Source organism: Sardina pilchardus, chromosome 14 (assembly GCF_963854185.1).
Source record: "Sardina pilchardus chromosome 14, fSarPil1.1, whole genome shotgun sequence".
NCBI lineage: Eukaryota > Metazoa > Chordata > Actinopteri > Clupeiformes > Clupeidae > Sardina > Sardina pilchardus.
Window position 1 is genome coordinate 17,706,193 of NC_085007.1, and position 25,340 is coordinate 17,731,532.

General features: G+C 39.5%; 2 protein-coding genes across 4 annotated transcripts in view; both read left to right on the forward strand.

Moving 5' to 3' along the window:
* Positions 1-69: 69 nt before the first annotated feature.
* Positions 70-25,340, forward strand: part of si:ch73-234b20.5 (uncharacterized protein LOC449923 homolog) — a 26,371-nt gene continuing 1,100 nt past the window's right edge. Inside the window, exons 1-6 of one of the 3 annotated variants that reach the window (XM_062553415.1) lie at positions 70-238; positions 21,356-21,449; positions 21,541-21,611; positions 22,649-22,745; positions 23,315-23,416; positions 24,240-24,404. In XM_062553415.1, coding sequence (XP_062409399.1) covers positions 21,372-21,449; positions 21,541-21,611; positions 22,649-22,745; positions 23,315-23,416; positions 24,240-24,404 — 513 coding nt within the window. In that variant the 5' untranslated portion in view covers positions 70-238; positions 21,356-21,371. The other 2 variants (XM_062553418.1, XM_062553417.1) reach the window with 2 other exon arrangements.
* On the forward strand, positions 13,366-16,134 carry LOC134101275 (uncharacterized). Its single transcript, XM_062554876.1, has 10 exons — positions 13,366-13,563; positions 13,955-14,066; positions 14,154-14,233; positions 14,619-14,672; positions 15,372-15,401; positions 15,514-15,543; positions 15,665-15,694; positions 15,807-15,836; positions 15,949-15,978; positions 16,091-16,134. Exons 1-10 carry the CDS (start codon positions 13,380-13,382, stop codon positions 16,132-16,134), a joined length of 624 nt encoding a protein of 207 aa, XP_062410860.1. The 5' UTR covers positions 13,366-13,379.

Below are 25,340 nucleotides of genomic sequence, written 5' to 3' on the forward strand. Positions count from 1 at the left end.
TCCGCCTATCGCCCGTCCCGCCCCCTAGAAAGGTAGAGGTTACTCTTTGGGTAACATAACATTCCAGTCGTTTTGTGTTAGCGGTTTACAAATTATTGACTGATAACTGCTTAGGCCTACGGCCATAGCCTACGGCATGTCGGTGTGTAGGGATGAAATTGTGAATTAGCTGGAAGTGGAACAAAATTAGCGTTACTTTTAGCTGTTCCTCAGGCATATAGAAAAATTCCCCTCTGAGGTAACGTGATATGTTTTGTTTTTTTCTCTCCAAAGTTTCAAGTTAGCCTGCAAATGCTAGCGACCAGTAACTTAAATCAGGTAGCCTCGTTAACGTTGGTAGCAACAAACCTATTTGTTAGGTTACTTTTTATTGTTGGAGGTTTCTGTAATTTTACAGCAGACCTTTTCACATTTCAGCAACATATTTCCACGTAATGTCAGGAGGCTGTTTGGATTCGGCTACTTTAATTGGCCTAATAGTAGGCCTAAAGGTCTAGCCTACTCCTAGGCCTAATGAAATGCCCGTAATATAAGCAACCATGATTGTCTGTGGGTAGAAAGTGAATCTCTTTAATCGCCCCGCATTTTGAGAATCATGGAAATATTTCCCACTCTCAAGCAATAGTCATCATGGGTCATTGCGGATCTTTCAAATGGTGAACCGAGTCAAATCTAAGTCCATAGAACATCTTTGAAAATCCATGTCAAACTCTGCAAGTAGGCCTACACCCAAGCAGCAAAACACCCCAGATAGCAAAGGAGAGTTGAATCAACGTTGATTGCTGGTCAGATCGGTCGGTTTCCGTCAGACGACCGGAATTCAACGGTGAATCAACGATAAGAATGGTTGATTTCTCAACCGTCGTAGAGCGTCGAAAGCATTTCGTTGAATCAACATTGTTTTTTCAACGTCATTCAACGTTATTAGAAAGACGTTGAAAAAGTGTTGAATTATAGTTGTAACTTCAACACGTGGATGATAAACAAAGTCCTAGGACGATTTATAAACAATCTTTGGTTCAAGTCTGCACAAGCGATGACAACGGATTCTGGCAACTGAATCAGTGGACCTAAAGTGTATAATGCACGCACACCACCTGTATAGTTTTTCAAGATCTATAGTTTATCTCGGCTTCACTGAGAGGGCTACCCTCGATGAACATCCGAGAATAATTTAAGGTTGAATGAATGAATAAAGAGGCATTGCATCAAAACGGGAAATCAAATTCAAACATCAAATTCACACATTGAATGATCAAAGAATAACCCAATGTCTGCTTCACTGTCAGGAATGTCAACTTGCTATAAGCCTACCTATTTGCACAGCCTACTTCTGTAGCTGACTGAATCAAAATATATAATTGAAAAGATGGGGATGATTACATATTTTCAAATGGATTTTAAATGAATGCCATTACACTATCCATAAATGCATTGAGAGAATGTGATATATACGAGAAAAACTAGGCCAAGATAGAGGGGACAGGGGGAAGAAATAGCACACGACAGGTTGTAGATGGAAGAGCACCATGCATTGCAAAAATAAACTAAGTTGTAGTGTTTGAGGCAAGAAAAATGGACTCAATGAGTTTCTTGATAACATTTTATTGCATATACTCTTAACAAATCTCAGCAAAACCTTTAGTTAAATAACACAATTCTTCAAGGCCATAGAGTGTCCATCCTTTTGAAGACTTCTGACTAGAAACAAACCTCAGTGAAAGGTTACAAGAGAATATTCAGTATAAGTGTACCCATTAAAGCCCACCAAAGTTCACATATTTAAGTTCACCATTTAAGCCCGTATGTGTTCCAAAATAAGCCCACAACCACATTTATTTACACAAATATAGAAATGTATTTTTCTTCAGGTAGTAAACACATATTATTCAGTAACATGTTATACATAATTCTTTTTTTTTAAACTTGCATTTCATGTTTGGCTTGTAATAATGGACCACCACAAACATTAGACTAAACACAGGACGGCAGTAAAAAGCTATCAAACCACACAAATGTCATTATTCCTATTGAAACACATGAAATGGGCTTAAATGGAACACACTGACTACCAGGGATATTAAGTTAATATGCTCTCACTAAATGAAACAAATGTATACAGAACTGCCTGTAACCTATGCTTTTAAAATTTGCCATCATAGTTATTCCTCTTTTACCAAACTTTACTGAATTAACTACCTTAATTACTAATTTCAGGAATTCTTATTCAAAGTTAGTTTACGCTAGCTGGAAAAAGGACATTTTTTGAACATGTTTCACCCATCCAAAACCTTTTGTCTTTCAATTTAAAGATTTATGTAAAATCAATCAGAAAACATTTAATGTGTATACTCAAAATTTTTTATTCTTAAGCAGTGTATCTATCAGGAGGGCTTCATGTATTGACTAATGATAAGCTCACTACTCTGACTAACAAAACTCATATTTCCATATGAATATATAAAACCAAAATAGTAAAAAATGATTTATACAGGAAATACAGAAGAAAAAAAAATCAATAATCTCCCAATGTACATACTATGAACGTACTCACTAAGCCAGTGGTTGAAAGTAGTTGAAAAGAGGGGTATCTGACAGAAGTTTTGAAGCGACTTTATCTGAGCCTCCCTGAGACTGCACATAAGCCTGCTTCATTTAATATTGACAAATGTGATTGACTGAAATTGTGTAATTGGACAAAATAATGAATAGCATTCCACAGACCCCTCTTAAACACAAACAAACAAAAAAACAAAAAACAATTGACTTCAAAGTTGCACATGGGTTTAAGTGGTGCCTGGTCTTAGTGTTATGCTTACCTTAATACACAGAATACCTTCACTTTAGCATGAATAGATACATATTTCAGTACTACATATGTTTGGATCTTATCCAAATAACACTTCATTTTAAAAGGAAAATAAGTAAAAAAATATTATTATTATTTTTGAACTGAAAACAAACTAAAAGTCTAGTTCTTGCCCATCATACAATTATTCAAACATTTTAACTAAGCCTAGAATTGTGCAAATTGAAGTCTCTCCTCTGGCAAACATGGGATCAGCAACAAAAACATGCCAGCTAGCATACAATTTCTGAGCACCACAGGACCCGTATAAATCATAAATTGTCCTTTGTGGTCTAATACCAGACCTTTGACACCTGTGTCTTCCACCAAATCACCAAGGTACTCAAAATGCCTCCCGGCTTGCTCATCCCTGAGAACAATCCTAGCATTGGTTTTTGGTGTAGTCACTTCTAAAATGTGGGAGGCCATCAAAGTTTAACTGTAATTTAATATTTTGCAGGGCGCTTGATAATGTTAGGCTCTCTAATTTCTTTTTTTATGGAGTTTGCCAGGCCAAAATGAAAGTATTCTCCATTACAATTTTTCTTAGTGCACCAAATCACCAAGGTACTCAAATACACAGTTTGTGCATACTGTCGAACAATGTCCTGCTCTGTGTTCTATCAGTTGCGCAATTTTGAAGAAATCCAAGCACCCAGAAACGCTTCTCGATTCCCCAGGCAGCGTAGATTTTAGTGTGTCATCCAGCTCTGATGAAAGTCAGCCTGGGGAGATGAGTCTACAAGACAAACTTATGCAATGGTCATCGACTTTTGGAATCAATCTTGTTGCAGTTACTGCTCTTCTGTCACTATTGACAGTATACCACCCAGAGCTGCCTAGAGATGCTAGGACACTCCTTGGCACTCAAAGGAGAATAGCTGTGGAAGCATTAGGTGGGGGTGAATATCACCATTTTGGATTGGCAAAGGGAATTTTGTCCAAATTGAATTCAATTCACCAGCCTAGTTGCCTTCAGACAATTAAGTTGCAATTTAACATCGATGGTTTACCCATTTTTAAAAGTTGGACTTTTGGAATCAATCTTGTTGCAGTTATAAAAAATATTATTCCTAGCCTGCTCAAACGTTGTAGGGCGAAAGACAGACATGTTCTCGTTATGATTGGACCATGAAAAGATTGAACTGCATGGCCATTAGTTTAAATGTAGTTACCAGGAGATATAATTTGTGGCCACTTCTAAAATGCTTCTCGGTCCTCATTAGTGCTGTGCGATATGGACAAAAATAGACAAAGTCCCATAATGGCTACTCTGGGTGCGACAAATGCCATCAAGTAGGTGTGTGGCAAAATAAAATGACATACCCTGAGATGAATGCCAGGCTTAGGACTGATGAAGACTTTGCTTTGATGTCAGACAATCAAAGGCTCTGCTTTAACCAGTTTTACACGTTATGTTGGGTAGTGTAGTACTCTCTCGTTAAATCGTGAATACATTTTTTTTCTCTCTCAAAACAAGGTTGATGCCCCATTAACTTTTGACATCTATATGAGCAGGTATAATCGCTTGGTCACACCGTAGCTGGTTTAAGTCTACCATGAACGGAATAATGGCTTATTCTCCAGTTGTCAATGGAGAAATTGTATTGGATTCTTACTTCTGGACAAGGCTGTGGGCGGGACTGTCGAGCTCTATTGTCCTGATGGTAGCACAGTTTCCAATCGATTACATGCACCTGTGCTGTTTGGGGGTAACTAGAAAACTTATTCTGTTCTGGATGAAGGGGAAAAATCTGGCCACTAGACAGCCATCTAGAGTGATCACAGCAATATCCGCAAAACTGACTGCTCTCCGTCCCCATATTCCCACTGAATTTGCCCGAAAACCACGAGAACTTGCAGAAATAGACCGATGGAAGGCCACAGAGCTAAGACAGTTCATGGTCTACAGTGGGCCTGTGGTTCTGAAACGCATTCTCCCAAGAGAGATATTTGAAAACTTCTTGTTGTTCTCCGTGGTTGCGTTTTTATTACTCAGCACCAACCTCTCTGCACCCATGATTGATTTTGCAAATAGATTACTGACAGCATTTCTAAAAAACTTTAGTGACTTATATGTAGGGTTGGGTATTGAAAGGGTATATTTCGATACCGGTGCCAAATCGATACTTTCAAAACGGTGCCGGTTCCTAAACGGTAATTAAATCGGTACTTTAAAAAAAAAAAAAGAAAACAAGTTTTTATGATGATTTTTTTTCAAGAACCAACCAACAATATTTTCAGCTAAAAGCTTTCATAATAGGCCTATACAAATAATAAAACAAAAAAATCACATATTATTACACATATTATAGCCTAAGGCCTAGGTGAAATTTGACCAACAGCATATTAAGCAGTAGCCTACCTTTAAAACCACAAAACATGAAAGACTTGACTGTTTGCAACTTTGCACTTTTTTCTTCATTCTACCTAATCTGGTATTCCAGATGAATGTGTTGAATTGTAGCATAGTAGGCCTACATGTAATGGGAGGGTAGGCTATATGTTTTGTGTGGGTCCCTCACCCTACTATGGGGTGGACAGAAGAATGGGGATGAGTGATTGTGTGTCTGCAATGTCTTAAATTATTAGCCCTATATTCTTCCAATTTCGTTGTATTCTGTGCAATGACATTAAGTATTCAATTCAATTCAATTCAAAATAAATAACCCAATGTTGAATGTATTTTTAAACAGGTCATGTTACATGTAATGCATTCATTTCTCATAAACATCGCATTTATCTATCGTTACTTTTTTGGCAACCGGCTATAGGCTACTCAATGCCGGCTTACAGAGAAAAATACGTCATACCTCCACGTTTTACTAACCGGAATGCATGCATTCTCATCAACTTCGCAATCTATCGTTAGGCTACCAGTTAAACAGCAATACATGGATGATCCTCTTCTGCCGTTTAATCGTGTATCACTACACTTGTAGGCTATGTAAATATACATGTAGGCTTTATTAATTTTACCGATGACTTTTACCCATAGACAGTAAAAGTCTGCCTAAGAAACGTCTCTGCTAAAAGCATGAGTTTTCCGTCCATATCAACTGTTGTCAGAGTAAACAAAACGATTCAACTAGCATTGCACTGCAGACGTTGACTAGCATTTTAAACAACTAATTTCTGCCGTTTTTATGGGACAACTGATCATATCATTCTCCCGTTTATGCATCTCATTAACGTTTGCTTTTGCAAGCAACACCCATTGTTGATGATGCATCCTTGGTTCGGTTCCGAACTGGTGGAAATGCGGGCAGGTTCACTAGCACACCACGGTTCAAAGACTTTCGAAGGCTGCACCTGTTCAACAACACCAGGTTAGCTGTCAGTAGAAAACAGCCTTCAGTGGTGTGTGCAGACTGTGCACTGACGCTGCCGTTTTAAGAGTGAACACCAGTGAGCGCGATTAAGCAGCTGCATATTTAATGAAGCACCGAAATGAGGCACCGAAATTCACATTGTATTTCGGGATGGTTACTACCGTTGATGTTCGCCCCGAGTACGTACTTGTACCGAGTGTCGGTACCCAACCCTACTTATATGTGACCCTGTAAAGCGCAACCAGTCGTTTCGGTAAAATTTACTAAATTAAGTTATTGTGCTCACGTGAACGGCCATAAACTAAGCTTTCCAACGATATGTATATCGAGGGTATTACACAAACTATCGCTAAGATAACCGCATCCAAAGTTGACATGGTTCTCCTGTCACGATATGCCAGAAGAGGAGAAATCACCTTTTTAAGCGGCGCGTGCACAACGGGAATGACAGCAAATGTGTTGAATCTTCGCCAGGTTTAACAGTCAATACATATGTTTTTCCGTGAAATGCGTTCACAATATGAAACTGTTGACTGTATACAGTCGAATTATGCGAAAATGTGAAATTCAACATTTTAACCCGGAAGTTTGTTATTGATGATTTTCTCAAAATAACGTGCACAAAACGACTGATTTCGCTTTGAATGGTCACATATGGTGAAGGGGAAATTGTTTTTACTATGCATCAGGTGATACAACTAACTGATGTATACTGACAATTTGGTGCCCTTGACCGTGTATCTGCGTTTCCCTATGAAAATTATCTTGGAAAAAATGTTGAGAAAGCCTCATCAGCCATTACAACAGGTGGTCAAGAGACTGTCAGAGGTGCCTGATGCCTTGACTCCACCTCCAAGTGCGCAACCCCTTTTGTTTGACTCACGCCAAACAATACAGAAAGGCAGTAACAAAAGACTTCTGTCTGTCAACAAAGACTGGGGACAACTGTATAGCGATTCTGTGCTTATGTGAAGGCTTTGACTGACACTGGAACCTCTGACAATCTTTTTACTACCTGCTGTAGCCCTGACCTCCCGAGACATTTTAGAAATTGCTCCACTCATCTCCTGAATTGTTTCGTATTCTCTATTTTTACTGTAATACATGTCATCACTGAAGATTACTTAAAATAGTGTTAAAATATCGTCACCCCCCTTAGCTGACAGTCATGAGTACCTTGGTGATTTGGTGCAAGACTTGATTGAAAGGGCTGTTAGTCATAGCTTGGCCCAGCATCCTTCTTGTAATTATCTCGGCCGTGTAGCCGCCAACGAGGGCAAAGAAAAACGCCTAACAACACAGCCATATAGGGGTTAGTTGATTAGCTTGTTTCACAATCAATATAAGGATATCAGAAGATATTGCCGGCCGAAAAGAGATTGTCTCTGCCTGGTCAAACCCTTCCGTGTCACCCAGGCGGAATTTTATGACGCACGGCGCTTCCTCAGACTCCCTGCTCCCGATCTCTCTTCTCAGACATCTGACCTCCTGAGACAGTTTTGTAATCTCTCCCCTCATCTCCTGAATTGTTTCGTATTCTTAGACTTTGTCTATAAAAGGCTATTTTTACTGTAATACATGTTATCACTGAAGATTACTTAAAATGGTGTTAAAATATCGTCACCCCCCTTAGCTGACAGTCATGAGTACCTTGGTGATTTGGTGCAAGACTTGAAATGGCTATTAGACTGTATGTTTCCCCTCCTACTCAAGCCACAGTAGAAGTCTAAATTTAGAAAAACATTTAGATGCTTGGCCCAGCATTCTTCGTGTTATGATCTCGGCCGTGAGGCCGCCAACGAGGGCAAAGAAAGACGCCTAACAACGCAGACATATAGGGGTTAGTTGATTAGCTTGTTTCACAATCAATCTAAGGATATCAGAAGATATTGCCTGCCGAAAAGAGATTGTCTCTGCCTGGTCAAACCCTTCCTGTTTTTTTGTTGCATAGCGATGGAAGACAGACCTATCAGTCACAAATACCGCTCGTCAAATGGTTGATGCTTTCTCAGTCAGTAGGCCTACCTTTCGTTTCGTTTCATAACCCCTCTATGGTCAGACAATGTTTGTCTGGTACTTTGCTGTCAGGAGGGCTGTTTAATAGCCAAAAGGTAGCCTATATTTGTGCTATAACGTTAATAAAGATTTCAAATACTATCTCAAGCCAATAGCTTAACGGTGGTTTCCAACGGCGTTTGGAAAACAAGACAAACCATGTGTCGCTCTCAACTTTCATTGATTGAAAATAGGCCTAATGCTACAATTTTCAACACCTTTCAATATTCAATACACTGTAATGCAGTGCATATTATAATAAAACATAAAACGGATGAAAATATAATTGTACCCAGCACTTTTCTAACCACACTTAAGTTTATCGCTGTTGTCCCCGGCACTTATAAAAAGAAACTGAAGCCCTTGATCATGCATTCATCTCCAGTAGTTGATTACTGCAATGTGCTTTTCCATTTGGTGTCTCTGGGCTGAGTCCTCATCTGCTTCGTTGGCTTCATGTTCTGAGGGCTTTTCTGTGAAAAGAGAAAAATACAATCAGTAACCTTGTGTTTTACCATTTACAGTTCAATGGAAACTATGCCGGTTTGGTAGTTTCTTCGCCAGTTTTGCTTTTTGTTTACGCTTGTTTTACACTTGCAGGTTTCTCTACAGAGCTTCCTCTACAACTTCAGCCTGTATATTTTATAACATTTCTCAAACCGGTCAGTCTGCCTGTTCATGAGCATGATCGCGAGCCTGGAGACTTTCTGTTTGACCCGGCATTGACACTTGCTCAAGTCGTTCGCTGTGCCACCATTATTTCACGCAATGTTTCAAAGACCATCATTTAAATGGACTCTGTAGGCCTATAGAATTAGACTATGAAAATGTTAAGCAGAATATGTCACTAGTTAATCAACATTCACAAAGAAACCTATTTTGAGAATTAAGGCTGTGTTTGCTCTAACTTTATACAAAAGATTGTGATTGGTCAACTCGCCCAGTGTGTTCAACCCGAAATAAGTCAAATAACCATTCCAACTATTCCGAAGTTGATCATTTGAGGCAAATTAGGCAAAAAAAAAAAACTTGCATAGTTCACCTTGAAGATCAGAAAGGTATATTACTCACCTTAAGATCTGAGCAACAGCTGGTTCTCCTATTGTTCAGCAGGCAAGCTATAGAATATCTGATGGGGAACAGGGTAAGAACAATAAAATCCTTACAAAAGGCAATTGTTTATTAACTACATGACCAGATTTATTACCATCAATAATAATGAAAATTGCATTTCGTGTACTTCCAATACCATTGTTATAATCTTTATCTCCGTTAAAGTCTTTGCTCATCACTCATTAAATTGCTATTATTTAAAATAAGATTCTTGTAGTGTCTGATCATGTTCTTACCTACATCTCCATACAGCTTAAGAACCTGCCATTGCTTAAATGAACTCTTGACCCAAGGCAGTCCTTCACTGAAGCCGCACGTGGTAGAATCGTCTAGTAGGGGTCAGAGTGCAGCTGCAGATACCACAGAAATGTATTTAAAATTAAAAGGTCTCTGGAATCCAGCGCTACTGCTGGGGCTAGTTCATACAGTATTTCTTAGATCTTTCACTACAATCAGTCAATTTCAAAAGGCAATCAACAACAAAATTAACAAAGAAAATTCAATAATCAATCTGAAATAGACCTAATAGTGAAAATATTACACCTGGTTTAGATTTGACTAAAGAAGGTGGGAGCTCCAACAAGGAGAAAGACTCTTTCACATCTAGATTCAGCTACTCTAACCATGGAGCTCTGAAATTCAGAAATCTCCTACACGCTCGTGGAAGTCTTGAGAAGCTACATTTTTCATTGAAAAGGAGTTCAACAGAGTCGTGGGGAGGGGGAATAGGGCACGCCTGACATGGTACCAATTATTCTGCCCAGTAGCCTTCAGATAGCATACATATTATGCCATAGTTAGACAACTTATTGCAAGACTCAGCCAAACACATACATACACACAAATGACTATACCACCTCTGAAACCTCTAGAGTTGAGGACCAAAAACACATCAAACAGTCCATCATAACAGCATACCTCACTCGTCTCTCACACTGTCTTTCTATCTATCTTTCTTTGCAAAACTCATCTAATGAATATGAGTTACAAAACAAACCAACCAGGAAATTTCAAGTACACCTACAAGAATGATGACAGACAGGAAGATGCCCGTTTGGACCCAGAGATTCCATACAACGTGTAAGTACTCATACAAGTTCATGTGTGCCATTATTTAAAGGTTGCTGTGAGCTAATTATATCAGCTTAATAGAGCTAATGCTACAACGGCTAATCGTTTCATACAATTAATGAGCTTCAACAATCTCACATTCGGACTTTTTCTAGTTGATTATTATTATGGTATACCCAGTGTTACATGGCTCTGCAGTGTTATAATGTTATAGGATTCATGACATGTTGCTGACATGTAATGCACGAACCGTCGCGTGCTTGTCAACCAGCCGTCCCTAAATAGCCTTGACGACCGTCAATCTGTGCAGATGTTGGTGGTTTACGAGAGAGATCAGAGATAGCGAGATATAACGAGAGATAGCGATTTATAGTTTATATAGAGCATAGTTTAGTTTATAGTTTAGATAGATAGGATAGTTAGATAGATAGGATAGTTAGATAGAGACATAGATATATATAGTTAGATATAGTTAGATAGACATATAGTTAGATAGATACCTTTTTACGTGTTTGTTTGTTTCGTTTGTGTCGTTTTTATATTTGTTTATTTGTTAAAATAGTTTAGTTTAGTTATATATATAGTAGGTAGTAGTGTTAGTTTAGCTTTGAATCAACTTGAAGACCTGAAAAGGTGAGTGACGGTGGCGATAACTTCGAGCTAGCCTGCTAGGCTAGCTAACGTTAACGTTAGCAGTTAAAGTCGTCTGTCCTTTGATGCGCGAACATTCTGTATGGTTAATGGATGTTAAATTATTGTTTACATCGACTTTACCCAACGGTATCCAATAGCACATGACATGTAGATAAATGTCATGAAAAACGATTGTTCCCTTTTCAACTAATAACGTTATTGGTTATTTTTGCAATTAACTACAATGGCGACGGCGATGTTAACGTTGACATCTGATAATGTCACCATGAACGACAGTATCCCGTAACACGACACGTAAATAAATAGTCATGGCATGTTGATAAATGCCACAAATAATTCGCAGTTAACTAGAGTGGGTGTAAAACGAAGCCTGAACGAAGCTCGATTAGTGGGTTAACGTTAGCAGCTAGCTGCTAGCAGTTAAAGTCGACTGTCCTTTGCTGCGCGAGCATTCTGTATGGTTAATGAATGTTTAATTATTGTTTACATCGACTTTACCCAACGGTATCCAATAGCACATGACATGTAGATAAATGTCATGAAAAACGAAGCCTGAACGAAGCTCTAGTAGCACTGCTAGTGGGTTAGCGCGGTATGTTGCGCCCTAAGCGGTCATACGTAAGTGGCACTGTTTCAGCGTCGCTCTATTACCATGTTGTCCTCTGCTACAAATCAAACCTGCTGGGGAGCAGATTATGTGCCAAGATATAACTCAAGTCATATAGAACTACTGCCCACTGACCAATCCTACTAAGCGGAAAGCCTAGTTTTACAAATGTATTATAACTGCTGTCATAGTTTCACTTAACTTATACCCGAGATTTGTGTAAGACGTTGTGTAGCCTCGACGTGTCTCACTTGCTTCACAGACAAAATCGCATATTTTTGACAATAAAAACACCCGTTAAGAACCGAAAAAGATGTTGTGCAAATCTGCACACCAATGACTACTGAAAGTGTAAGGGCCATCAATCAAATATGACATTAAAGCATCTTTGTTTCCGAATTCTGATTGTTACTGCTTAACGTTAATGTAAATGCAAACGGCTATCAGGGGGCCAACTGGCTATCGGAATCAGCCCCATGGACATGTCGGTCCATACTACAATCTATCGATGTTAATGTCTTAACTAACGTTAAGCAGTAAATAGAAGTACTTACCTCAGGAATATCCAAGTGAATCAGCTTCCGTTAGCTGCTAAGTTAGTCGTGGACTTCAGCTGCATCCACCTGATAAACACAGATGATTAACTTTAGCCTTCGGCCTTAAAATAAAAACGTATCAACCAAAATTATCAAACTCTTAATATTTAGTAAGCTAGCTAGCTAGCTAACCACGGCGCAAATAAATATGAGATAATACTGAATGTGGTCTCTAAGCTAACATTGCATGCTAACATTACCAGTTAAGTCAAGGATTTCGCAACCGGCTAACAATATCTAACGTTAGCCATATGCAAGCTATGGTGACATTAAATTTAACCAACAATGCCGGTTTCTAAAAACCAAAATACATTTAAAATCTTAACGCTGTTCTCTTACCTACACAATCAGTGAACATAATTCGTCGAGTGTAGTCAAATAATATATATATTTTCTGTGAACTTGGTCTCGAAAGCCACATGGCAGCCTACCTCGGTAAAATTACCGTTGGAATGAGAGTGTGTGGCGGCATTCGCGGCAAATCTGAACAACAAATTCCAGATGTGACGTATGCACAAAAATGTACCAATTACAAATAATCTAATATACTACACCCAATCAGAGAAAGTGACATCACTTGTCGTTAGTGCAATGACACAAGTGCTGGTTGGTTTTGAACTCCATGCCACACAGGGCACCAAACCTAATTTAACCCCTGGAGTCTAACCCCCCCCCCCCCTGTTCTAAAACATAAAAAATCTGTTCTAAACACACATCTCAATCTCTGCGAGTTTTTGTCTTAGAAACACATAAGTGACACCATTAGAAACTTCTAGTTTTCATTAAACAGAAAATATATATTGTTTCGTAAATACAATAAAAGAAAATCCAAGGATTTTCAGTCCTCTAGCCTGCTGCAGGCCCATTCAACCATATAATATATTTCCCAGGGTTATTTTTCACACATTCAAAACACATCAGAACTATTGTTCTATTTCAAGTGTTTCATTCATTCACCTTATGTTGAGAAATAATCTAATTTATTTCACTATCCATACTGTTTGACTTGACTTGACTGACTTTGACCCGCATGCTATCCACAGCCCCCACCCCCCCCCCCCCCCCACCCCCCCCCACCTACACCTTTACAGTACTGACTTACCATGGAGCATAACTGGAAGGTTGTGGAGTTCGCAGACAAAGGGACAGCAGTTGTCCCACATTCCTGGGAGAGTCTGGGCACATGTGCGTGGCCCCCTCGTGATGTGGCCAAGGCGACAAGACAGCGAACACTGCCCGCCATAGGCTGGCAGATCTTTAAGGATGTCCGTTGCCTTGCCATTTGTGGTGAGTAAATATCTGAAACACAGACCTGTGGCTTACCAATCAAGCAAATAATGCAGAATGCAAACAATTCCACAGTCTCACAACACATACATTCAGTTCTGGGAAGGCTGCCTTGGAAATGGTTACTGTTTTCAATTATAAGTTGTGTGTTTGTTGCGACCATATCTGACAAACATTGTGAAACTTCATTGTTAAACACTACCCTTACCTTTTGTGTATGAATTTCTTTGAAATTAATTTAATTCCAATTGTACTTCCTATAATTAATATTCAAATTGTAATTCTTCATCCTGTTTTTTAACTCAATTCAAATTAATTTTCAATTCAATTGTGAATTTTGCACAAGCAGAATGTCTTATTTGCATGTTGTGTCTCTACAAATGTGTTTCAGACACCTATGAGAAGGCTTGTCAACGCCTGAAAAAAACAACAGACCCGGACTGTGCAACATCTGATATAGATACAGAACCGGAAACTGTGTATCCAAAAAAAAGAAAACTGAAGTAAGCTATAATGGCAGGTAATGTTTTTCCAGACTCAGTGATGACATAATTTGGAGCAATGATGTTAAACATGTCTGTCTTTAACAGGCCTAATCGCAAATACAGTCCGAACCTGTATGAAGAGGATCGGGAAGCATTTCAGAAGCGGCCGGACATTATATCTCCTGGTAATTACCTTAAAACTAATGGCGATGCAGTGCAGTCTTTTAACGGTCCAATCATAACGGGAAGATGTCTGTCCTCTGCCCTACAAAGTTTGGGCAGGCTAGGAATAATAATTTTCAAGATATTAATGCCCAAACATAGCCTTCAAGATTATGCATTTCTGAGAGTAAAAATGATGCAAAAATCAAGGGTGAACATTTTTGGAAAACATTGGAATTTCATTTTAAAAAAATAAATAAAAAAGAAAGAAAATACTTTACAGGTCTTGGTTTTTGGACCTAAACATTAGGTAGACAACTTTGAACGATATCTGAGACAATGCAGCATCCGTTTTCTTGGTTTGTGTCTGATTTAGCACGGAATGATCCATTAACTACTTGTTTACAGATGTTCGCAACAGCTACAGGGCAGCGGCAGATGTGCTTAACTGGGAAGAGGATGGTAAGAGTCCTACACACACTATATTACCAAAAGTATTTGGTCACCTGCCTTGTCTCCCACATGCACTTAAGTGACATTCCATTCTTAATCCGTAGGGTTTAATATGACGTAGGGCCACCCTTTGCAGCTATACTGTAACTGCTTTAACTCTTTTGGGAAGGCTTTCCATAAAGTTTAGGAGTGTGTTTATGGGAATTTTTGACCGTTCTTCCAGAAGTGCATTTGTGAGGTCACACAACTGATGTTGGATGTGGCGACTGGCTCTCAGTCTCCACTCTAATTCATTCCAAAGGTGTTCTATTGGGTTGTTGTCAGGACTCTGTGCAGGCCAGTCAAGTTCATCCACACCAAACTCTGTCATCCATGTCTATGGACCTTACTTTGTGCATTGGTGCACAGTGATGTTGGAACAGGAAAACTGAGAGCCAGTCTCTTCGCCCAATATCAGTGTGTGACCTCACAAATGCGCTTCTGGAAGAATGGTCAAAAAATCTCTTAAACACACAACAAAGTTGAAGCTGCAAACGGTGGACCGACATCATATTAAACCATATGGATAAAGATTATCACTTAAATTCATGTGGGAGTCAAGGCAGGTGACTCAATACTTTTGGCAATATAATATATATGATGTATAATGACTTTAACCCAATCCCACTGGTGTAATTTATTAACTGACATGGCATTTCAATGTTTTAGACACTCCTCGTGCAACCAACATGATGTTAGGTAAGTCAGGGTGAAAAATTAGCACAGATTATAAACTATGATATAGGTTTATAACTTTAACCCAATCCCACTGGTGTAACCTGTTGACTGACATGACATTTCAATGTTTCAGACTCACCTCATTCAAGCCACACAGTGCTGGGTAAGTCGGGGGGGGGGGGGGGGGGGGGGGACACAGATTATAAACTGTGATGTGGGTTTATAACTTTAAACAAGCCGCATTGTTTTAACTTATTAACTGACATGACATTTCAATGTTTTAGACACTCATCGTGCAACCAACATGATGTCAGGTAAGTCACGGTGAAAAAATAGCACAGATTATAAACTGTGATGTGGGTTTATAACTTTAAACAAGCCCCATTGTTTTAACTTATTAACTGACATGGCATTTCAATGTTTTAGACACTCATCGTGCAACCAACATGGTGTCAGGTAAGTCAGGGTGAAAAATTAGCACAGATTATAAACTGTGATGTGGGTTTATAACTTTAAACAAGCCGCATTGTTTTAATTTATTAACTGACATGGCATTTCAATGTTTTAGACACTCATCGTGCAACCAACATGATGTCAGGTAAATCAGGGTGAAAAATTAGCACAGATTATAAACTGTGATGTGGGTTTATAACTTTAAACAAGCCGCATTGTTTTAATTTATTAACTGACATGGCATTTCAATGTTTTAGACACTCATCGTGCAACCAACATGATGTCAGGTAAGTCACGGTGAAAAATGAGCACAGTTTATATACTGTGATATGGGTTTCTAACTTTAAACAAGCCCCATTGTTTTAACTTACTAACTGACATGGCATTACAATGTTTTAGATCCTCCCCGTGCAAACTACATGACGCTAGGTAAGTCAGGGAGAAAAATAAAATCAGATTATAAACTGTGACGAAAAAGGTAGTACATTCATCTATTCCTACATATAGCCTGGATATGGGTTTGTAACTCACTCAATCATTCTGGTATATACTTGTTGACTGACAAGACATTTCAATGTTTTAGACTCACCTCATCCAAGCCACACAGTGTTAGGTAAGTCAGGGGAAAAGGGGGGGGGGGACGACACAGATGAAAATTAGCACAGATTATAAACTGTGATGTGGGTTTATAACTTTAAACAAGCCGCATTGTTTTAATTTATTAACTGACATGGCATTTCAATGTTTTAGACACTCCTCGTGCACACAACATGATGCTAGGTAAGTCAGGAAGAAAAATGAGTACAGATTGTGTTAATGTGTGTTTATAACTTTAACCCAATCTTTAACCAACTTGTTAACTGAAAATGTCAATGTTTTAGACACACCTCAACCAGGCCAGATATTGAGGGGTAAGTTAAGAAGAGAAGTAAGCATAACTATATGTGATCAGTGTGAAAGTAACATAACGCTGGAGTCAAATAAGAACATTTTGATTTATGCAAGGTGTGACTGTACTTACAGACATAGGCATTACAAAGGTTCTGGGGATGCTGGCCCAGGTCCTGCAGGAAAATAAGGAGATGAGGGGAGAGATTTCTAAACTGTCTCAGGAGGTCAGATGCCTGAGAAGAGAGATCGGGAGCAGGGAGTCAGAGGAAGCACCGTGCTCAATAAAATTACCTCTGGGTGACGAGGAAGGGTTTGACCAGGCAGAAACAATCCTGCGGGAACCTTCCGAAAAAAAAAAAATGGTACGGCTTACAACTGTAAAGCAGTAAGAGTTAGAGGGAATGACTATAAACCCACCTCTAAAATAATCGTCTTGGCTCTCTTTTCGGCAGGCAATATCTTCTGATATCCTTGGATTGTATAATTGAAGGGAAAAAACACAGAAAGCCATGATTGATGACAGATTGATTGTGAAACAAGCTAATCAACTAACCCCAATATTTCTGTGTTGTTAGGTGTCTTTCTTTGCCCTCGTTGGCGGCCACACGGCCGAGATCATAACTCGAAGAATGCTGGGCCAAGCTATGACTAACAGCCTGGCCTGCCACTTCAATTGGGCTGGCAAAGGCCAGAAGAGAGCATTTAAAAACACTGTGCTGCATGATGTCATGTTTGGTAAGTTGAAAGTGGGCTGTGCCATTAAGGAACAAGTAATTGAACACTGTATATTTCACAATACTTTGTTTGCACAATTATGTGTTATATGGCTAAAATATGGCTAAAATAGGCCCTAGATGTGATTTGATATGAATTAACTCTTTCATTATTGAAGATAGCTATGGCAAAGCATGTCAATAACTACCAGACCAGATCTAGATAGATAAAAGAAGGGGGTGGGGTGGTAAATGGTAATGTAGTGGTTAAGGAACTGGGATGCCACACATGGCCACTTCTTGGTAGCCCAGTTAATAAGAATAATTCTGTAATCTGTAGTGAAATTAGTGCCGCCACAAACTACTAATAATCTTTCGACTACTTTTTCAGTCACTGTGCTTCTCAAGAGTCTATTACCGGAGTTAATTAGGCCTACAGTGAGCCGTTTGATAAATTGCCAAATTGCTTACAGTAATGCATTTTAATTATTATGGCTACGTACAATGAAGTAGGCTATATGTAGTAGGCCTACCACCTTCTATATTTACCTGATGTTTGTTGTCCTTTGTTCGGTTTCAGCGGCACTCCAGAAACAGCTTTCCGGAAGCACAGCAGTGGTTTTCGGGGAAACGGTGAAGAAGTGGCTAAAATATGCCCCCGAGAGGGAAGGTGGTGTTCCCAGGAACGCGTAAGTAGGTTCAGATTGTCATTAATAATCAGCTGGAGAATTTTGTCGATTTGTTTTTTTTGTGATGCGGTGTATTCATTGGGCTCTGTATCTGTTTTTGTATTACAGACAGCAAGATTGACAGTGAATAAGACTGACGAACGTTGAAAAGAAATAAATACATTTTTTTTCCTGACAACTGTGCTGTTATCATTGGCCAAAAAGCTAAATAGTTGTAATAGTAACCTTAACCTGTTGTAAGATAAAAACAACGAGGGAAAAAAACATGTTGTGTAATTGTGTTTAGTAGGTATGCCATTAATTTAACGTCAGTTTAGCTGGTTGTTATCCGTATGAATAGCATACAGGACGTGCGTGTCTCCTACAAAGTTTATGAAGCAAAAGGATCCTGTCAGAAGGTGGTAGAGAGAAGACAAGGAAGTCGCAGTAGGCTACGGTAAGAGCTACCCTGTTGTAGATAAAACAGGATGTTATAGAATGTTGTAGATAAAAACCGGATGTTCTAGAATCTAGACCAACATTCTACCACAAAAATAATAGTTGAATAAAGGTTGAACTGGGGTCGATACACCGTCATTTCTTGTCACGTTTTCAACGTTGATTCGACGTAGAACAGTATGTGCAAATTTTCGTTGTTTCGACGTTAGACATCAACGTTGATTCGACGGTGATTCGTTGAACAGCTGACGGTGATTCCACGTTGATTCAACGACCTTTTGCTATCTGGGACGTTATTTGAACCAAAACAAACGTTTTATTTAGGTTGTATTTTGGTTTCAAATAAAACAGACGTGCATAGTACGTTATTTAAACGTGCTTGATGGCACCAGTACAAATAACCCTATTAAAAACGTCCATTGCACGTTGTAATCTGGTGCCAAAAGACACGTGCAAAACCCAACGCATCTAGCACCGATTCCAACGTCAACAGAAGATGCAATATCGGTTTCAATTTACACCAACTATTACAAACTAAAAAACAACGTAAATTGCACGTTCAAAATGGGTGTAAATCACAACGGTTTATAACAAACGTATCTGACACTTACTTCCCAGATAGCAAGCATAGTCGGCCCGATTCTGGCTGAGTGCCGGCAGTGTCGGCCGAGGCCCGGATCGGCTGAAGCACAGCAAACACAGTCGGCCCGATCCTGGCTGAGTGCTGCCACTGTCGGCGGAGCTTCAATTGGCTGAGGCACTGTACCCCCGTTGAATGGGCCGACACTGACATGCAGTAGTTGGGCTGGTTACTTTGTTTCTTACTTGGCCCGATTGTGGTTTGACGGGCTACTGCCGATGTTCGAAGCAAGTTCGGCTGAAGAACAACAAACACTGTCGGCCCGATCCTGGCTGAGTGGTGCCACTGTCGGTGGAGTTTCAGTCGGCTGAGGCACTGTACCCCAGTTGACTGGGCCGACACTGACACGCAGTAGTTGGGCTGAATACTTTGCATTTTACTTGGCCCGATTATGGTTTGATGGGCTACTGCCGGAGTTCGGCAGACGGATCTCATACAGCGTGTGGGCCGATACTTACAGAATGGACACTGATCAGTAGCATTGATGTTGGCGGCAAAATTGAAATAGTAAACGGCAGACGGAAACTAAACGTACATGGCCCGATTCTGTAAAATGACTGTCGGCCCATTACATGTGGAAGAGCGGAACAAATATTAACTGAAGATTGAAACCAGAACGGCGCGAAACTGGGTTTCAACAATGAATGAAGGTGCTGGTTAACACCAAATACTAACGAGGGGGAAAACGTGTGGAAAACGTGTCAGACACGTCTGAAAACTTCAATGACATTTCGTGTCAGGCTATTGAGATTTGCTTCCCAGCATGCATTGTAATTCAGTTGCTTAGTTTATTGGCTGTATTATTAGTTTGAAACAACGTGGTTGGGACATTTTAGCTTAGGCTAGCCTACTCAGTTGATGTTGTTATCTACGGATAAGACCACTGATGTAATTGTTTATTAGGAAAAAAATACACCGTAGACATGAAAGTATTATACCTAAACCGGTTTAAATATCCAGCTGACAGTTATTAATATTATCCGAACGTGGTCGTTGAACTTCAAGACGTATGGAACGGTGAGTTAGCACAACGTAATCAATAAATTCTAATGTCGAATCTGCTATCATGAAGACGTGCGGTTGGTTGTTTCTCTCCCAAGGTTACCAAAGGTAACTATATCGTGGAATAGACAGTCAATAGCAAAGATTCTAGAGTGGACAAATGTCATTGCGGTGTCGAAAACGAACAGATATGTACGTTCATTGAATGTTTTTTTCACAACCATTGTGTTTAACACCCTTTTTCAACGTGCCCAAAACGTACATGGACACTTAATATGAACTATTCTGGAACGTGTTAAAAGCGTAATCGGGAACCTACACATTTACCAAAAATGAACGCAATTCTGAACCAATTCTGAACGTGTCTGAAATCAACTGAGCACTGGAAAAAAACGTGTACAACACGTCTGTTTGCTGCTTGGGCAGGTGTTCATGAACAGTGTAGCTTAAAGGGATATTCCGCCATTTCTGGAAATACGCTCATTACACTCTCATCTGGCGTAATAATCAAGGCAACTTGCAAACGTACCATAGGCGCAGTGATATCGTACGCAGCATCTGAAAATAGTCCCCATAGACAACAAGCAGTAGTAGTGCCAGTAGTCTGCAAGTTGCCTTGATTATTACGCCAGATGAGAGTGTAGTTCCATGTCAAATCAGCCTAGAAAAACGGCAGGTTTCATTTTCAGTTGGTCTTATTGCACTTTCTAACTTGAGAGGAGACACGTTTTAAATGGGAAAATTACCAGAAATTTTAGTCACTTTTAAACATGAAGCTAGCAGGCGAGAAGCTAATGGTCTAATCCGATTCAATGATCTATGCTAGGCTGAAGCTAAAAGTTGTATCGCCAGACTCACAGAATGGCTGGATGAACGGGAACAAGGTAAATATCGATTGTTTTGCTCGAGGGGAGGTGGAAAATGAGCGTATTTCCAAAAATGGCGGAATATCCCTTTAACATAGAACCTACCCAACCTACCTATCCTATTAGACAAGTTTATTATTTCAGTGACTACAACCATAACGTTTGAATACAATTGAGATGTCCACATAATACAGGATGTTATAACACAGTTGTATCTCCAGGGAGTAATGGTAAGGCATAGCATAAGCTTAAACATGGATTTCCCCCATTTCCAATATTTTAGAGTTGCCTGATCAGCTATGCCTGTTGTGTACTCATGCATCACCAGAGGCCCCACCATTCTCACTGACCTGGCTCTTACAGGTGGAAATTTTAAGGTATGCGTTTTGATTAAACGCTGATGTTTTGTGATAACTGAAGGAAAACAACTGTATTGATTTCATGACTCAGTGCATATTTCATCCCCAGGATAAAGCACTGAGTATAATCCGACCACTTACAGTTGGACCTTTGTATAGAAGATCTGTCCTGATAGATGGGTAAGAAAATTATGATATTATGCTGTTTTATTATGCTTGCTACCTGGGTTGATTGTTGAATTGGGAACATTCCTGTCAAAGTTTCAGCCTGGTCTGTGGAGTGTTTACTGAAACTAAAGAAGGTGTGCATCACGATTCCCTCCCCCATGGACTCCATACAAGTCTGAGTCTATCTTGCAGCAATAACAGGCTCCATCATTTCAACATTCACAGATTTGCTGTTAGCTGTGCGGCACTGGTTCCATCTTTTGAGGGAGATGTTGTCATCAGGCCTCTCCCCTCATCTTATGATAAAACCTTGCATTGAGGCCCTCTCTCTCACTGTGTCCACAGACAATGTCTTCATGTAACAAGAAGATGGCTGTGACACATTTGTCAGATTTTGCTTTAAGATTTTATCTTAATGTAAGTCACTTTGTTTAGGATTACACCTCTTCCTGGTTTTGAGTACGAATTGCCAAATATGGGTGAGTCAGGGTAACCATGATTATAAAGAGGATTGCGTGATAGTTGGGTAAACACAATGTTGTCACATTTTACAGTATACATTTATGATCAATAAAACAGTAAATGTAATGTTAGTTAATGAACGGTAACTGTCTTCATGTAGGATGAATGACAATGTCAAGAGTAAATGCAAAGTTGGGAACACAAAGTTGGGAAGACTTCTTATGAATTGTAGCACCCTCGTGTGGTCAATAAACAAAATAACAAAATAATTATGACAGGAAGGCCAACCCACACAGGTGTCAGCACCCACGTTTTGTGAAGACACACAGCCCCATTTCTGTCTTCACCACAATCTTGGGTCACACCCTCGGTCAGCAAGCATGTCCTGTCAAACTCTCTCATCTTTGTTTAATCAGAGACCTGTTATTGAATACACATGTTTTTTTCACAACCAAGATGGGCTGGGGATATGGACATACAGTATGTTTCCCTGTTTCCCTTTAATGAACAGAATAATGATACATATTTATCTATTTATCTATTTATGTAATTTATCTACCCCCCCCCCCCCACACACACACACACAGTTTTAGGTATCATGTCCTGTCAGAGGATGGGATTACATACATCTGCATCACTGAACCAAGTTTTGAATCCAAGCACGCTCATAATTTCCTTGATGAGGTAATTTGTGCTTTCATGGCATTTAGAATCTGAGTGCTCAGGATAAATGTTTTCCTCTGTACTGAAAGTAACCACATGAAACATGTGCTGTACACCTCATATTTGTAATACTGAAAGATAGATAGAGAGATAGAAAGATACTTTATTGATCCCCAAGAGGAAATTCAAGAAAGTTGAATTCAAAGTGACAATTATGGTGTAGTTTCATAATGGAGTTCGCTGTTGCTTGATTTGTAGAAAAGTTGTTTTATGTGAGTGAAAACCATAAGTAAAATACTTCCTCTGATCCATGCACACGTTGTCACTGTCTATAAAAACAAGACCAGGATGTGTCATAAAATTGCATAACACCAATGCTGAAACAGGCATTTTCTGCGTTCTGGAGAATTTCATTCTCAATTGGTTCTGTAGAAAAAAAGGAACTAGACTATTTTTAACTTGTTTTGATTAAATGATAGCCTTTGAGTGTGCCTTGTGCGTGTTGTCATGGCAGTGTATTTAGACGGAAAATATGCAAAGCAAACAGGAGAGTTACATATCAGTGACATCACCCTTTTATTTCCCTACAGCTCCAGAGGACTTTTGTGAACAGCCCTCTGATAACAAGAGTGGCCTTTGCCCAGCCATACGAATTCAGCGCTGACCTCAGTCAGGTGCTCTGTAAGCAAATGGTAAGTCGCAAGCCAAGATGGCTGATCCACCGGTAGCCAGTCAGTGAACGCCAGAGGAGCTGTTGTGGTTAATGTGCAATCCGGCAGGGGAAGGGCAGATTACCACAGAGAACTTGTACCGAAGTTCTTGTAACTGTTGATCCAGGCTCCATGTAGACTCTTGAAGACATTCAGGAACAGGCTTTACCCTACCAATATTTGCCATAAAGGAATTATATAATATCAATTGTACAACAGAATACTCATTTTGAGGGATAGTTTGTGACCGTGTCAACAGCAGATATGGTAAGTGATGAGCCTTTTTTATATATATGTTGGATCAAGTGGTGGTGGAAAAAAAACTGTTGTGATTTGGTTTTATAAATGATCACTATCATAGTTTTCATGAAAAAAATACTCCCAAACAGGAAATGAGAGTGCATGAGCTTAACCAAAATATGTCACATCTCTATGACCGTATGAATTGAGGACTTGTTGTAAGTCAATAAGGAAGTAGGTTTACAACATGTTTACTCAACCTACAAAGCATTAATTTTGATGTACAGAATTGAACATGATGCATGTATAGGTAGTACCTTTTTTTATTGTTATTGTACCTGTTTTTATTTGTTAAACATTGTCAAGGTACATGGTCACCTATATCAATGGCATAGTCCTCATAAGTTAAAGTATTGAGACAAATAAGAATAGAGTTGATATTGTGGTCAAAGAATGACCTTGGTGAATTAAGATGTAGCAGTAGCCATTTATAATGCTGAATTTGACATATGAGGCTATACGATGCTTCCAGTGTAGTGATATATTATTGTTTGAACCTGTTCAGGCTGACTTCAGTGCCCAGCCATCATCTTCTCCAAGCAAAGTCAGTCAGGTGCAAGATCAAGTTAATGATGTCAAAGTTATCCTCAAAGACAACATCAACAAAGTCTTGGAGAGGGGAGAGAGGCTTGATGATTTGATCGACAAGACTGATGATCTACAGGCAACCGTAAGTACATATATATATATATATATATGTATATAATTGTTGGATATATTAATATAACGTTGACACAGAGTTCAATTATGACCATAAGGCAAGCAAAAAAAACCTGATTGCGGGCCAAACATGATCTGTAGGCCCTAGATTGGGCAACCCTGGTCTAATGGAAATGCAATCATACATGCACCAACATGCTTCACATGTGACCACTTTATCTCGGAAAGTTATAAGGAAGTGAGTTAACTCAGAGACTCATTGCAGTTCACTATCTGGCCACCATTTAACATTGTTCTAGATGGGGTGATGGGGTAGGCGCTGTTGAGCTTCTGTCAGTGCAGATCCATAGTCATGATGATGACGAGAGTGAGGAGGGCTGAGGAGAAGCTAGTAGCTAACCTGAATTGCCATTGCTCAATCAAATCTATTTCTATTAATATTAAGTTTATTACTTATATATGTATTAAAGGAGAAATCTGGCGAGTTTTCACATAGATCTCCGTTTCTCGAGGTTACTAAGTACTGCTGGGGATGTACAGTATATGGGGGCCCACAGACATGACCACAGAGTGAAGTGCTGCAACTGCCTGGCTGCATCACTTCTGTTAACGTTCAAAACAAAACAGAGAACTAGTTCGCCCCTCCTTCCCCTTCCTTCCCGTGCAACTGAAACTGTCCTGAACACTCGTCTCTTTGGTGAATGGCTGGAAAAGTTTGTTACGTTTCATGGTCCAGGCTGCATCAGGCTGTTTTTGAAGCCTTGGCTGTCTACAGAGCACTCCCCTAAGCGCACTCAGGGGACAGGCACCTAGCGGATTGTGAGATGTTTTAGCTTAGAAACTGTATAATTGCATAGAAACACCTTTAAAACAGCCATATGGATGTTCAGTCATTTCATAACGTTAACAAAAGTATTGTAAACACAGTGAAAAGACAATCACAGTA

Bases quoted from the DNA above. Each gene is read 5' to 3' on its own strand.
- LOC134101275 (XM_062554876.1), top strand. From the start codon at position 13,380: ATGGAGCATAACTGGAAGGTTGTGGAGTTCGCAGACAAAGGGACAGCA. The intron at 14,067-14,153 runs GTAAGCTATAAT...TGTCTTTAACAG, and splicing joins CCAAAAAAAAGAAAACTGAA to GCCTAATCGCAAATACAGTC. The intron at 15,695-15,806 runs GTAAGTCACGGT...TCAATGTTTTAG, and splicing joins TGCAACCAACATGATGTCAG to ACACTCATCGTGCAACCAAC.